The sequence below is a fragment of the Halichoerus grypus genome, chromosome 3, assembly GCF_964656455.1.
Source record: "Halichoerus grypus chromosome 3, mHalGry1.hap1.1, whole genome shotgun sequence".
Lineage (NCBI taxonomy): Eukaryota > Metazoa > Chordata > Mammalia > Carnivora > Phocidae > Halichoerus > Halichoerus grypus.
Window position 1 is genome coordinate 81,431,287 of NC_135714.1, and position 16,745 is coordinate 81,448,031.

Sequence of the window (16,745 nt, forward strand, 5' to 3'; positions counted from 1 at the left end):
AACCGGTGCCCGCGACAGGTGCTCTCCTTTAGCAACAGCTCCTCAGCCTCCGTATGCTGTAAGGCGGTCTCCTCAGACCTTAACGGGCTCGGGAGTCACCTTGGCGGTCTTGTTTAAATGCGGGTGCCCGTCAGACGGGCTGGGACAGAAATTGTGCATTGTAACAAGCCCCTGGTCACGCCAGTGCTGCTGGTGTTCAGTTCCAGAGCACACCCCGGTGACCCCTGAGTGAGTCAGGGTGTGTGTGTGTGTGTGTGCGTGTGTGAGAGAGAAAGAGAGAGAGAGAAGGGAAAGAATCCAGAAGCACATTCTCTCCTGCAGGTGAGTCAGGGTGTGTGTGTGTGTGTGTGTGTGAGAGAGAGAGAGAGAGAGACAGAGAGACAGAGAGAGAGACAGAGAAAGAAAGAAGGGAAAGAATCCAGAAGCACATTCTCTCCTGCAGGTGAGTCAGGAAGTGTGTGTGTGTGTGTGTGTGTGTGTGTGTGTGTGTGTGTGTGTGAGAGAGAGAGAGAGAGAGAGAGAGAGAGAGAGAGAAAGAGAAGGGAAAGAATCCAGAAGCACATTTTCTCCTGCAGGTGAGTCAGGAGGTGTGTGTGTGTGTGTGTGTGTGTGTGTGTGTGTGAGGGAGAGAGACAGAGAGACAGAGAGACAGAGACAGAGAGAGACAGAGACAGAGAAAGAAAGAAGGGAAAGAATCCAGAAGCACATTCTCTCCTGCAGGTACACAGAGAAAAGGCAGGAAGCCGCACAGGTCCTTTGTCCCTTTATTGCTACACTTTGCCGGACTCCCCATCACCCGGAGGGACCACAGATTCCCGTGAGCACTCGCAGGCAGGTGGGCTTCTCGCCTGAGCGGGGCCCCGAAGCAAAGCCCACAGTGAGTCCACAGGGAAGGACGCCGAGCTCAGAGACTCTGGGCACCAAGGCTGGCCCCTCCGACTTTTCCTGCCTTCTCACCCAATCCTACCCCCTCAGAGAAGACAGTAACTGTCTCTGAATCGTGCCGATCTGAACGCCCCGGGCGTGGTGGAAAGCTTGGGTAATCGAGGCAGAAATACTGAGAGGGTGCGAAAAACCAGACTTCAGTCTCGAGGCTAGGGGTTTGACCGATTTCTCCACCCACCGTAAAGATGATCCTGACACAGAAGCTTCCTCGGAGCCCCTTGAGTTTGTGTGGGAGACAGAAGGTGGGGGTGCTCATAGCCTCTGCTCCAAGGCGAATTAGCCCCTAGAAGGAACTCTGGATGGCCTCGCGGGAAGAGTTTGAATGGGTAGTCCAGTCCCGGCTGGTGTGACTTCATCTTTATCTCCTTTGACAGAAACTGCGTGTTGCGTGAGGCAGTGTGGCTGTCCTCAGAGGTAGCTACCTAAGTTTGCCTACTTCCTGGCTGACAGGGCGCTCCTGCCCGTGCCTCGGGGCCAGGGTGGTGAGGGGCAGTGGGAGGAGTAACCAAGTTTCACTTCCTTGCTGGTTGGAGACTCACAGCCACAGCAGGCTTCTCTCTCAGAGGAGGAGAGAGTGAGGAGCGGTAGGACCCATCTCTCTCTCTCTCTCTTTCTCTCTCTCTCTCTCTCTCTCACTGCCTCTTCCCGTCGTAGCACCTGGCAGGGGCTCAGCGGACGTGAGGCGCGCGAATGGGCAGAGCAGAATCCCTAGAAGGGAAGATGAGCGCCCAGGATCCTTCAGATCTGTGGAGCACATCAGACGGAGAAGCTGAGCTGCTCCAGGACTTGGGGTAAGAAAGCAGGTCTTCTTTTCACAGTACTGCTCTGGTGAGCGTTGACTCCCAACCGCCACCCAAATGCTCGCTTGGTTGATTTTCTTTAGCACCCTGCCATCTCGGGCTTCGCTGCCTTCCACTTCACTCATCTGTGAAGGCATCCTCCTGCTTGGGGCCAATGGCATTTTAAAAGCATACAGTGTTTTCCCAGGTGTGAAAACATGTTAAGTGGAGAAAAGGGGATGAAAATCAAATGTTGGGCATTCTTCGAGACTAGGGACAGAATCGAGATGTGTGAGTTGATGTTGCTTGGTTTCCTGGATATGGATCTGGTTGATGAATACAAGCGCTGTTCAAACGGCTGGGGCTCTAAGCTATTGACAGTAAGAGGGCTGTCTTGCCAGTAAGATAAGCAGAAAGCCTAGCCTGCTGCACGGGAGAGGGACTTTTTCAAAACGAAAGAATGAGGAAGTGTCTGCACTGTCCCATCTGGGTTTCTCTCTCCTGACACCGTGTTTGCGAGCTCTCTCGTTTGTTCGGTAGGCAGCACTTGGAGCCTTTTAAATACTAACGAGTCAGGAGGAGGATTACATTTCTGCCTCAAGCAGGTTTTAAGGTGAGGTAGGTGGAGTCATCGTAGTCCTGTCTTTAAGAAGGGACCAGATGAGACAACCCATCGGGGTATTTAACAAAAGAAGCAAGTATTACACAAGATAGGTGTAGGGGGTTTCCTAGAGAAACTGGACCTTTACCCTGAAGCACCAGAAATATCCAAACGAGGCTGGCTTTGACACCTGTGCTTCACAAGCTACAAGACCAGCGCCTCTTCATAAACAGGACCATCTCCACAGCAACCCACTGACATAGAAACTGTCATCTCCACCTTACAAAGGAAGAAAATGGCACCAAAGGGGTTGAAAAACTTGCCTGTGTCACACATCAACAAATGGCAAAGCTGGGATTTCAACCTGCAAAAGCCTATGTTCTTTGCCAGAGAAAAACTAAAACAGGGATGAAATCTCTGCATTAAGACGGCAGAGATTGTAGCTTTCGGTGTCGTATTACTGTAAAAGTTCTCAATAAAGTCCTGTCCTCAGATTTTAAAATGGAGGTGTCAGAATTGAACTCCACTTTCACAAGGTAAACCAGAAATGACAGCTAGAATTTTCTATAAAGTCAACTCCCCTTACTGGGAATTCAGAGTTCTAGGATACCACCGTTCTTCTAGGTTGAATCTCCAAAGAGAGAGGGTAAAATGCCCCTGAGCATCCAAATGGGTGTCACGGAGTCCAGGCTAGACCCTTGGGCTCTCACTTATAGCCTTATTAAATTATTAAAGTATAATTCTTTACATGCTTCATTATCAATATTCCCAGCCCATGATCAGTAGGAAGCTCCAAAGGAGAAGAGAAACAAAGGAGGTATTCAATTCTGGTTCTTTAATTAAACCATCCTGAGCCCACATTCTATGCTTGAGTGACGTTGTCACCTCCTTGGATGACAAGGATGAGCTAGATGATGTCTCTTCTCTCCACCATATGCCTGTAACAGGAAGCAACTATGGGTAAAACCCACAAGGAAAACAGAATTGTGCTTTCCCTCCGTGGTCAAAGAATGGACGTCCAGTACAACCCAGAAACACCCAAAACAGGTGCATTTATGTCCAGACTTCTGTATTTCAGAAGGCTGGGAAATTTACTAAACATTTGGGGATGGTTTCCATAACAACAGACAAGCTACAGTGATCTGGAAAAATTGCTCTACGATGCAGGTTCTCAACCTTAGCTGTACACTGGTGTCACACAGAGTTTTAAAAAATTCCTGTCCAGGCCACATGCCAGACAAATGACATTAGTATCTTGGGAGTGAGTGTTTTCTTGTTACACTCCCCAAGTGATTCTGGGGAGAGACCAAGGTTGGGAGTCACTGCATAGAATATAAATCCATCAGAAGTGCTGAGAAAAATGTGGCTTTGTTTTTCATTTATTCGGTATGTCCCTGAATCTTAAAGCCATTAATAAATGTTGACATTTTGTTTGTTGGTTTGGAGGCAGTTTACTTAACAATTTTATTGAGGTGTACTTTATAGATAAAACTCACTCATTTCAAGTGTACAAATCCACAATTTCTAGTGACTTTAAAGAGTGGTTCAGACATCACCGTAAATCAATTTTAGAACATTTTCATCCCCCCGATAAGAACCTTCAGTTCAGCATAGTTTTTTTAAGGATACTCAATGGGGTGCTGATAAACCACTTGGACGAGGGGTGATTTCTAGAGTCTGCTTATTCCCTTGGTATAAATACTTCTACCATGGGCAATTTCAAGCTGCGAAAGGTTTAACAACCTACCTGTAAAATTCCTGAAATTTAATAATGGACTTGAGCAAGTATTAGTTGCCCCGTCAGGACATTGCTGACATACCTTTTGCAGGTGATAATATCTGAGAGAACTTGAAAATGGCCAGTTGCCCCTGGCAGAATTCTGAACATAAATGAAACTTTTTCTTTGAAAATTTGTCACTGGTTAGGTACTATTGGTACCAAAACTTCAGCTTAATTCAGTTTTTAAAAAGCACCATAAAGGGCGCCTGGGTGGCTCAGTTGGTTAAGCGACTGCCTTTGGCTCAGGTCGTGATCCCAGGGTCCTGGGATCGAGTTCCGCATCGGGCTCCCTGCTCGGCGGGGAGTCTGCTTCTCCCTGTGCCCCTCCCCCCTCTCATGCTCTCTCTCTCATTCTCTCTCTCAAATAAATAAATAAAATCTTTAAAAAAAAAAAAAATAAAATAAAAAGCGCCATAAAAACAAAATGATTTCATGTAATTGATAAATAATAGGTGGCTGGTTTTAATGACTTAATTTTAAAATTATTTTAAATATATTACTTGAGTTGTTAGGTAGATTCTGATGTTTGTATTTTGGGTAGATATAAACAGATAATGTGGTGGTTAGAGAGATATCATACATCCTTGTTCTTTGGTCCCTATTTTTATTCTGGCTCGGGAATATGTAAGGTTTTGAAAATTAAAACCTGAGCTGTAGCAAATTAATCCATCACTTGCTTTTCTAGGACACACATGGCTTACTCAGAGCATCAGTTTATCCTTTTCTAAAGTACCTAAATCAAGCAACTCAGATGCATTTCTGAGTCTCATTTATAAAGCCTCAATCTTAAAACACTTATTTTCTGGGGTGCCTGGGTGGCTCAGTAGGTTAAGCATCTGCCTTTGGCTGAGGTCATGATCCCAGGGTCCTGGGATCGAGCCCCACCTTGGGCTCCCTGCTCAGCAGAGAGTCTGCCTCTCTCTCCCCCTCTGTCCCTCCCCATACTCACGCTGGGGGGGGGGGGGATGCACGAGCACTCTCTCTCTCTCTCTCTCTTAAGTAAATAAATAAAAATCTTTTTTAAAAATTAAAAAAAAATAAAAACATTTATTTTCTTTAATCCTAAATGTATTAATGTGTCCAAAGCAAAGGAGAACTAAAACCATCTGTGATTGTTGCTCAGCTTCACTTAAACTTTGGTGGGATGGGACTGGGGGTGGAGGTGGACTGTGGGGAAGAACGGAGGGGCAAAGCCTGTGGAGACCGGTCAGTGATAAGGAAGAGGTGGGCTGGGAACAGTCAGGCTGTTTGTTGCTTTCAAAATGAAGCAATGGGGAAATGAAACAAGTAGTGAATGCTAGACAGGTCACCTAAATAAAAAACTAGTTCTAAAACTGCTAGTTAGTTGATAATTTAAAGTTCCAGCCATTCTTTGATTATAACAAAGGTTCCTACAAGACAGTGTAATAACTAACTAACTAACTAACTAACTAGTGAGTTGATAATTTAAAGTTCCAGCCATTCTTTGATTATAACAAAAGTTCCTACAAGACAGTGTAATAACTAAATAACTAACTAACTAAATAAATAAAGTCTCTAATTTCTCTATCCTGTACATATAAGAGAAGGTTAGAATAGATCAGGGGTCAGCAAGCTTTTTTTGTAATATACCAGATAATAAATTTTCCAGGCTTTGCAGGCTTTATGATTTCGGCCACAAGTACTCACATCTGCCACTGACATGCAAAAACAGCCATAGATAACACAGAAGTAAATGACCATGACAGTGGGTTCAGACAAAATGTTATTTGTGGACACTGAAATTTGAATTTCGTATTATTTTCATGAGTCACAAAATATTCTATTTGTTTCCCTAGCCATTTAAAAATATAAAACCATTCTTGTTTCTTAGTCTATACAAAAACTTGTACCCTGGACGGAAATACAAAGACTTGTACCCTGGCAGGAGCTGGCCCTCAGGTGGTGGTTTGCTGACTCAGGGAACAGATGATCATAAGCAAAATGAGTCCTCATTATGAGAGTCTTCAGCAGCTCCGGTCTTCGGAAGGTACCGGCATTCCAACTTCATACACAAGGAGACTCACTAGCAGAAAAATCAGGTTGCCTGAAGTCCCAGAGAATCTGTTGTGATAATTCACTATTTACTAACCACATACTATGTGCTAGCACCATGCCATTTACGCCCATTATGTCACGAAGCTTTCCCAGTACTTTCAATGTGGTATGATTACACCCATTTCATAGAGACAGAGAGTGAGTTCAGATAAGTTCGGTGAACCGTGCAGCTCACTCATAGTGGTGCAGCTGAGGGACACGCCTACCAGCCTACCCCAAAGCTGATGCTCTTCCCACTGACTGAAGAAGCTATATGTTCTAATAATGGCAACTAGTAATTATTGGATGTCACTATGTGCCAGGCACTATTTTAAGCCCTTTGCATGTATCATTTATTAAATTCACACATCACTGTGAGATAGATACTATTAGTGAATCATCTCCATTTATAAATGAGAAAAGTGGGCGCCTGGGTGGCTCAGTCGGTTAAGCGTCTGCCTTCGGCTCAGGTCATGATCCCAGGATCCTGGGATCGAGTCCCACATCAGGCTTCTTGATCAGCGGGGAGCCTGCTTCTCCCTCTCCCTCTCTGCCTGCCGCTCCCCCTGCTGTGCTCTCTTTCTCTGGGGCCCACATGCCTATCCACTAATGCAACGTGCTAATTCTCATCACACTTGTCTTTTATTATATTAGCACTATTTGTTAGTACTAGTATGAACTTAGAGACAAAAAGAAAGTTTTGTGATTACTACAACCAAGAAATGTTATTTTAAAGACATTATTCTTTCATGTTCTTCGCATAATATGCATGCTCATGCACACAAAGCCAGGCCAATACCCTAATTAATCAAAACTTTATTGAATTTTTTGTAGATTCCATTTTTCAGAGCTAGACAAACAGAATAGGCTAAGAAAAGTGTAGTAAGGTCAAAGTTTTGCTTTTGTTTTGTTTGTTTGTTTGTTTGTAGAGAGAAAGAGTGAGCGGGTGGGGAGGGGCAGAGGGAGAGGGAGAGGGAGAATCCTAAGCAGGCTCCACGCCCAGCACGGAGCCTGATGGGGGCTCCATCTCACAACCGTGAGATCACGAACTGAGCTGAAATCAAGAGTTGGAGGCTCAAACGACTGAGCCACCCAGGTGCCCCTAAAGTCAACGTTTTAAAGGAATCTGTTTACAGAGCTATGATACCAAGTAGAGCAATAAAGCTTGTTCCTCTTCTTTGCACAACTCTATAATCTTGGATTCTAAAAATGGAAGGTGATTCTCCTGTGGCTGTATGAGAGTATGTAACTGGTGTACAGTTCAATCTCTCCTTGACTCAAATGAATTTCCTCTTCGGTTGTTGTGTTTTCTGTTCCTCTATGGGTGATGGTGACTTCCTTCTACTTACATGTGGAAATCTGTCCACAAACGTTCTCCACGTAGAATGGGGTCACTTTGTTTCATTCATTCACTCTTCCATCCATTCACAGATCCAGCCATTGAATGATGACAAGGCAGTGTGGGGACACTGAAATGAAGAAGAAATGGCTATCCCCTCAAAGAGTTTATGGCGCAGAGGACAGAGAATGCACACACACACGTGTAGTTAGAATGCAGGGTGGAGGGGCTGAGGGCCATGAGTATGTCTAGACAAAGCGCACAGCATAGGGCAGCAAGGAAGGAGATCACTGGTTGTGGACGATATGGCTTTGGAACTGATAGGTATTTGTCAGTTGACGTCAGAAAAGATGACATTTGCTAAAGAGAAAATGGCATGAGTAAAGGGGTAAAAGTGGCAAAACACAGGAGCATTCAGAAAATCAAAGAAGCCCATATGACTCAGAGCCTCTCATCCCAGGGACCCAGTGGTTGGTTCTGGGCTCTACCTCTCAGAGATCCCACCGACAGCCTCATTGTCTGAGAAACATCCACCTGCCTTTCCTTTTCTAGTTTCTAGTGTCCTAGCCATAGCCTTAGCCTTTAAAAAAAAAGCCTGCATTAATTTCTTGTTTCTTCCAACTCCCCAGAGGATAAATTCCTATTCTGAGCCCACAGGCTTCTGGCTCCTTCTCCCTGATAGGGACCTGTCTAAAAGCAGCACAATCCACCTGGTGGACTCCTTAACTGTGTTGCTTCCTCACCTCCCGAGTCTCCGTAGTCATATGTTCTCCCTGACCACCTGCCCACTAGAGCCTGCCCCCATTATCTGTTTTCAGACCTTTTTGTTTAAAAATATTGATAACTTCAGGGGCGCCTGGGTGGCTCAGTTGGTTAAGCATCAGACTCTTGATTTCGGCTCAGGTCATGATCTCAGGGTCGTGGGATCAAGCCCCACGTCAGGCTCTGCACTCAGTGAGGAGTCTGCTTGTCCCTTTTCCTCTGCCTTCCACCCCCCTACCACCCCGCTCTCGTGCTCTCAAATAAATAAATAAAATCTTTTTAAAAAATTTATAACTTTAAAAACATAAGAGCAATAAGTTAATTTGTTTTGACAGAAATATGGTTAAGTAAGAGAATGTCACTTTTTTGAGACACATGCTAAACTACTTAAAGTGTCATGATATCTATAATTAACTTTTAAAATGTTCCTGTAAAAATATATAAAGAATATATGGCAAAAGTTTGAAAATTATTCTACCTAAAATATGGGTATTATTTAAATATGCATATTACTTTTTCTATTATTTATGCTTTCTGAAGTTATTCACAGTAAACAGTTAAAAATAATAATCATATGTATTAATTATTGAAAATTTGGGAAATAAAAGCACCCAAAAAGTCAACCATGTACAACCACCCAGAATGACATATTGTTCAACTTGTCTCCAGTCTTTTATTTTTTATTTATTTTTAAAGATTTTATTTATTTATTTGAGAGAGAGAGAGCATGAGAGGGGGGAGGATCAGAGGGAGAAGCAGACTCCCTGCTGAGCAGGGAGCCCAATGCGGGACTCGATCCTGGGACCCCAGGATCATGACCTGAGCCAAAGGTAGTTGCTTAACCAACTGAGCCACCCAGGCACCCGTCTCCAGTCTTTTAAAAATATTTTTCTGTAAACACACACACACACACACACACACACACACACACACTCAGAATGAATTGTGGCCATACCATGTATATAATTTTTCTCTTGTTTTCTGGTAGGATATTTTTCCATCATCTACTTTTTAGTCTGTGTCAAAGCATGTTCTGGGTCTGTGTTTTCCCCAGGTCAGCCTGTTTCCCTCTATTAAAGTTTAGATATTTAGGTTGGTCCAAATTCCAGAAGGCTTTACATAGATTAAGAGTTTGGACCTTGGTCAAACTCCATTTGATGATATGGACTTATTGAATGCTTATAGGAATGTGGAATTACATGGTCATCATGTTTTGTTTTTAGATTAATCTTGTAGATTAATCTGGTAGTTGAGCATGATAGGTAGCAACGGGACCAGAGCCAAGAAAGCTAATTAGTCAGGGACTTTACAGATTGGAGAATAAGGAACTCGAGTGATGACCTGGGAGTAGGAAGAAAGGCACAGAGGTGGAAACCAGTCATTCCACTTTGCGAAGCACAGTTAGCGATTCACATCCAAATAAGAAGGAGTTCTGCTTTTGTATGGTTTTTCAAAATAACGGTCAAAGGAATTTTGGAGACCTTAATGTCGCAAGGGTCTTTTAATTCATCCTTTGTTTACTTTACCACTATACATTTCTAGAGTTGTCCAGGGTTCATCGTTTTGCTTGTGGGGTTTTGACTCACCACCAGTAGAGTCTATGTTTTGGGTTTGATTCTCCAGATAATAGAACCATTTTGCAAATGTCAACCCTAAAGCATGAAGAGGTTTGTCCACTTGCTCTAAGTTGAGCATAGTAAACTCCTTTTCATGGCGAGCTCCTTAAGGGCAGGAATGTAGCTTCTTCATCTTTGTCTGCTCTACCCCAGCCCATCACTTGGCAAAGAGCAGCTGTCTGAAGGTTTGAATTGCCCCAAGTTGAGTCAAAGGCAAGACCAGAATTTAAGGTTCTTGACTTCAGCCCTCTACCACACCAACCCTGATGACATATTTGCATTTATTACCCTCAGACTCACTCTGTCCCCTTATGCCCAAAAGTTTTTACTGGTGGGATAAATCAACACTGGTGAGAGGCCTCATCTGAACCACGCAACCCAGAGGAGATAACTAATAAAAGGATCTGTCTGTATTTTTTTCATCCTCCAAAGTTTGGGGCTCTTTCCCCTAGCTGCAGCTTGCTGAAGGTGGCCCTCTCTGTCTCCTGTAGCAGCCTGAAATGGTAGCTGGCCAGCAGTGACTACAGCCCAAGGAAAATGACCTGGGAGCAGCATTTTATGCAGTATAGATGACAAGAGTAATGAGAACAAGTGCAGAGTCAAGCTTGATTCCACTCGGGGATAAGCCCTCCTGAGAAAATCTCTGGTGTAGGTCTCTGCCCAGCCATTCCAGGCCCCTGCAAGTTCTTATCCATGAAACAGTTTCACCAGTCTGTCTCTGAGCTTTGGCTCCTGGTCCAAATCCAACAGTCACTAAGCCCCAACCCCTGGGGGACCAATAATGCTCTTGTAGTCTTGAGACCATTCCTGCCCCATGGTGGCTGACCTGGGGGCGGGACTGAAGGACCTGTGCTGGAATGATATGCAAGTTGCCCCTCTTCCCCCCATCCCAGTCCATGGCATGGCCCCTCTGGTCTCTGCAAGTCCTTGTCTGCATGTTCTGGTGTGTCAACCCACCTACGAGTCAGGCTCTGCAGGTCTCTATGTGTCTGTGTCCTTCTCTCTTTGGTTTCTCTGCTTCAGTCTCCTCTATACCCTGGGTCCCTCTGTTTCGTGTGCCCTAAGCCACTGCCCTGTGTGCTTCTGCTATCTGGGTGAGCCACTGTCCCTTTCTAACTGGCTCTGAGTTTTGCAGCTCTGTCTTCTGTCTCTCTGTCCACAGCTCTTCCTTTTTGTGTCTCTGACTCTTTGTGCCCATGTATGTCTCTGAAGATCTGAGTCTCTGCCTCTGTCTCTGTGTGTCTTCCATCTCTCAGAATTGCTTGCCTCGTTCCTCGGACTCCTTCGAGAACAGGTTTGCCCTGATCTCCAACTCCCACAGAATTCTCTGCGGTTCCTTTCCACCCTGTTTTCCTTTAGCTGAGCCTTGACTCCCCCCCAAAAAAACCAACAAACCTTGGGGCCCACCCTCAGTTCCTCGTTTGACCAGCTAGCCAGAACCCTGCCTCTGTCATCACTCAGGTATGTTTCCTAATGCCTGGGGCAGCTGGCCTCACCATTTAGCTCTGCTGTTACCACATGTAAATGTGGGCATTCAGAATGGCAATATGAAAAGCCACAGACCAGTGGGTTCCATGACAGAAACCTCCTTATTGGAAGGACTGTGATGAGCTGATCTTCTGCCTAACCTCAGCAACACACTTAACGCCTTTCTTAGGCCTCATTTGAATGTTCAAAAACTTTGCAAGACCTGTTTGGTTCGCCCCGCTTGGACAGGGTCCATTGCTATGATCAATGCAAAAATAAGCTCACATCTGTGAATAGGAGACTTCATGTATTTATGTGGACAACACTGTCTTAGCCTAGATATTGTCATGACTTTAGTATAATATAAATTGCAGCACTGATAGCTCTTGAGCTGACAAGGTTTTTCCTTATCCTAAACCCATGATTTCTGATGGCATAGAGGGCCAAGAGCTTTATTTTTCACAAAAAATCATTTAGCACCAACCATATGACCAAATGAATGTGAAGGAAATCAGCAGCCAAACAAGCCTGCAGAACGAGTCAAGTGCTAAGGACAGATTAACCCAAGTTAAGATTGCTTGGAGTAAGCCTGCCCTATCATTTCATCTTATGTTCTGTCACCATTGTGTTCAGAAGGATTCTGAGGCCAAGTATATAGCCTTGGCAAGAAAGAAAACAGATCAATTAGTGATATTATCCATGGCCTTTAAAAAGAGGAGTGGCGTCATCTGTTAGCATTTGCTATCTTTGGTCTAGAGGGTAGAGAGAGTGTGTCCGTGTCATTCAAAAGTGAGAACAATTTTGAAAATGAAGAAAAAAGAGAAAATTCTCTAAAGAGGGTTTTTATTGGCTGTTCAACTCCAAGGACTTTTAGCTACTGTCACACAATCAGGAGTCTCTGTTCTTGCTTTAGATTGAAATCTGTGTTTTCTTTATAACCCTGATGGGACCGAATGTAGGTTCTGTGTCACTTCTCTTTGCCAGGAAGGGGAAGAAAAAGTCATTAAATATATGCATAATCTGTAGATGTGGGTTACTAAGAAATTTTTCACCAAGAAATATATAGTCTAAATGGGTGCGTGGCTCATGTTTTAACGTGCAAGATCACTTCCTGTGTCCACTTGTTCTTCCAGTGTTATTTTGCGTTACTCCTCAGTTTAAAGCCTCTGTTTCAACTAAGCATTCTGTTCCCTATATAAGCCATGCATGTGTTAACCACAGTGCCTTTGCTTATGCCGTTTCTCCCATTGAAATGACCTTTTCTCTCACTACTTAATGAAACCTATATTTATTCTTGAAGCTCCAATTCATGATCTTCCTCCTCCATGCTTTCGCTGATATGCTAGCCCCCTGGAAGCTCCCCGTCCTATACCATTTACTGTCCATATTACTAACATTGCAGCTATTGGGGAAATTTCTGACCATGTTAGCCTGCAAATCCTTCTCTTTTCCTCCCCATTGGTACTTTAAAGCCACTTAGTACTTTCTTTGTCCTCTGTGTACTCTTCTTTAGATGAGACACACTGTGAATTCAAACCATCAAAGTTACTGAAACAAATTAAAGTTTTTAGGTCCAACAGTCCTTGACCTCTGTGCTTCTGAAACTCTAAACTGCATTAGCAATCGTATGGGACTCTTAATAAATACAAATTACAGTTCAACAGGTGTAGGCAGCCTGAGAATGTACATTTCTAACAAGATTGCCGGGCACTGAGTTGCATTGTTTTTCAAACATCAGGTGCATCTCATTAGTGTCCATAAAGTCAGTTTAGAGAGTCACAATCAATGTTTGTCAAAAATAAGTGGAGAAAAGAAAATAGTAAATAGTAAGTATCCCGTGGAAGAGTAGTGTTGTTGTTTCCTATAATACTCTGGGGTGTGTGTGTGTGTGTGTGTGTGTGTGTATGCCTATAATATATGTGTGTGTGTGTTTGTGTAGAGAGAGAGAGATAAAAATGTATTTTATACTGTGAGCTGATTGAAAAAGTTTGAAAGCCTCTCCTTTAAAGGATAGAGCAAAATGAAATATCAATTTATATCAGTGGATTAAGTTAAGACAATAAAACCCAATGGGATAAAAACTTGAAGACTCCAATATGCTGGAGCAATTTCCCAGAAGGTTCTAGCACAAAGGGGCACTGCACTGGAATGGGAGAAGGGGCTGACTTGAGGACCAGCCTGCTGGATCTAGCTGGTCTGCCTTTCTCTGTGGTTGAGCTGGCTTCCTGTACCTAACTGAGAGGCAACGATGAAAATTCTTTAGTGTGTGGGTGTTTCCTAATTTGTTACTATATAATGGAAGGGATAATACCACTGTTTCCTTCAAGGTCAACTGCTGGTTTTGGTAATCTCATAAACCCAGTGCAAATATTCTTTTGAAGCTTGATGAGTCTTTGCTCTGTTACCTCCATTAGCCTTGAGACATATTTATAGCAATGTGTGGGCCCTAGGGAAAAAGAAGAATATAACATTGCTTGAATGTATGTTATAAATAGTAGTTTCTTGCTCTTTTTCATTTCTTCAGAAACTTTGAGACCAAAAGAATTTTTTTTTTAATTTTTTGTTTCAGGAAGATGAACCTTATTCCAAACTATTCCCATACCTAGCACAATGCCTAGCATATCTTATCTAGCATAAGATATAAGATTTGCTATTTATAATATGTTTTATATTTAGCAAATCTTGTATCTTGTTCTCTTCTGCAAAAGTTAAAGAATCATAAAAATAGTTTGTAAAAGGGCACCTGGGTGGCTCAGTCAGTTAAGTGTCTGCCTTCAGCTGGGGTCATGATCCTGAGATCCTGGGATCAAGCCCTCGAGGAGGTTCCCTGCTAAGCAGGGAGTCTGCTTCTCCCTCACCCTCTGCCCCTCCCCCTGCTTGTGCTCTCTCTGTCTCTGTCTCTCTCAAATGAATAAATAAAATCTAAAAAAAAAAAAGTTTGTAAAAGAAGACAGTGTTCCAATATATGAAAACAACAGGGTTTTCTTACCGTAGCATTGTTATTAGTCACCTTGACTGCTGAGAAAACTAAAGTTGCTATTTGTGTATGGTGACATAGCTAACAAGTAGGAAGTTGGAGCAAACAGACGAGCTAAGGAAATGACCAGAGCCAAAGGCATGGTCTCTCCTCAACAGAACTCTCACTGATGCTCCATGCTACATAGACGTTTGTGATATAAGTTAGCTGCTTATTTGCATTTCTTTTCAGTTGGCATTTCCCTGTTGTAAAAAGGCTTCTTACTGCACTTAATTCTAAAAGCATCAGCCTCCTGGGGCGCCTGGGTGGCTCAGTCGGTTAAGCGTCTGCCTTCGGCTCAGGTCATGATCTCAGGGTCCTGCGATCGAGCCCTGCATCAGGCTCTCTGCTCTGCGGAGAGCCTATTTCTCCCTCTCCCCCTGCCCTTCTCTCTCTCTCTCTGTCAAATAAATAAAATCTTTATAAATAAATAAATAAATAAATAAATAAATAAATAAATAAAAGCATCAGCCTCCTAATGCAGGGGAAGACGTGACAGGACAGCAGAGGAAAATGACTGACTTGGGAGTTTTAATCAACAAACAGTAGGTGCAGTGTGAATTCCCAGCATGATGCAATTGTCAAGAAACTAATGCAATCTTGGGTTGCTTTACTGCATACCTAGCAGCTAGAATAAGGGGCATCCTTTGAGGCTTAGTTTTCCACATCAGCTCTTACCTTTAAGAGAGGTTTTAAAAATTTGGAGGGTATGCAGAGAAGATAAAGTCTCTGGGTGATAAAGGGACTGAAAGCCTGTCATAAAAAGAGAAGTTGAAGTTGATGGAAAGAGAAAAAATACAATCTAAATGCTTTAACTGTTTGTTTAAATATCATGTATAGAACACCAAGAAGTAGCTATGGGACCATCTGTGGAAAGCTAGACAGCAAGAAACAGCAATTCAACGTAGGCAAGAGTTTGCTGGCCATCATGAACCATGGCAGTATAGAAAGAGTTTGCCTTGCCTATAAAGTAGTGAGGTCCCATCATTATCAATATGTAGCAAAGATTGGATATGAGTCTTATTAGGGTTGAGGCTTTATTCACCCACTGCACAAAAGAATTTTTAAAAAGAATTATAAACTAATCTGATTGGGGGGGCAGGTGATTATACGTGGATTTTATTTACTAAGCTAAACATTTTTGTAAAGATCTATTTATTTATTTGAGAGAGAGAGAGAGAGAATGCATGTGTATGCGGGAGTGGGAGGAGGAGGCAGAGGGAGAGGGAGAGAAAGAGAATCTTAAGCAGACTCCCCGCTGAGCATGTAGCCCAATGTGGGGCTTGATGTCATGACCCTGAGATCATGACCTGAGATCATGACCTGAGCTGAAAACAAGAGGCAGGCGTTGAACCGACCGAGCTACCCAGGCACCCCTAAGCTAAACATTTTTAATTGTTTAATTTTTTAGAGCTTAGAAGCATATATGATTTTTATAGTCAACAGAAATAAGTTTACTGTGAAGCCAATGAGGCCTCAGCTTCAGGGCCCCTCCCTGGTACAGACCCTAGCCATATAGTTAATAAATGTCATCCATTCAAGGAGTATTTAAGATTACTTCCTGTGCATGAAAATGTAAAATACCCTGGAATCTTAGAGCTCATATTTGAGAGAAATTTGATAGAGGTCCCAGAATTTGCCAACAATTTAAAAAACTTCACCAATAAGCCTATGCTGTCAATAATTTTTAAAAATAGTCTAGATGAAAGACTGAATTATTGTTCTAGTCTCTCTCTAGAAAACTATATTATAAAATTTTTGTCATATGAAGAAATAATCAAAGATAATCGAACCAAAAATACAGAGGAAAAAAGTATAAGAGTATGTGAGACAGTTAATGAAAATAAGTTATTTTTCTGGGTTTTGTGATGTTTGTGATATTTGTCACAATGTGTAATTTTTTTTGTGATTTCTCATTCTAAATAATTAATTTTTTGTAATTTTATATCAATTTTCTTCAAGAGAATTCCAAATTTTACAAGCTCCAAGCTCTCTAAAATCATGACTCTTCCCCCTAATAATCGGAGTAATAAAAAAATTGTTTTAAACAGTTCCAATGATAGGAACTTAGTTGGAACATAGTTCCATGCAGTCAGGACTCTATGTAATGAGCAGTCAGATGTGCATATTAAGCCATAAAAATCCCTGTAGCCGTCAGCCAAGGACCTGTCAATATCCAGTGCCCTTTGTTACATGGCCAACCTCGCAGCTTCATCTCACCATGGCTGCCCGCGGGCGCTCACCCCGAGTTACTCACACCACCAAGCAGCACTCTGATGCTAGACACACTTAACCATTCTCTTGTTCCAACGCCTGCACTCCTGTTATTCCCGCCCCTGAACAACTGTCACTCCAAATGTCACCAGGCTTTAAATGGAGAAGTTT

At 43.0% G+C, this 16,745-nt stretch overlaps 1 protein-coding gene across 1 annotated transcript in view; it reads left to right on the forward strand.

The window, feature by feature from the left end:
- Positions 1–1,477: 1,477 nt before the first annotated feature.
- DAPP1 (dual adaptor of phosphotyrosine and 3-phosphoinositides 1) overlaps positions 1,478–16,745 on the forward strand; it is a 48,837-nt gene continuing 33,569 nt past the window's right edge. The window contains exon 1 of the mRNA XM_036102681.2: positions 1,478–1,736. Coding sequence (XP_035958574.1) covers positions 1,636–1,736 — 101 coding nt within the window. The 5' untranslated portion in view covers positions 1,478–1,635. The remainder of the gene's footprint in view (positions 1,737–16,745) is intronic.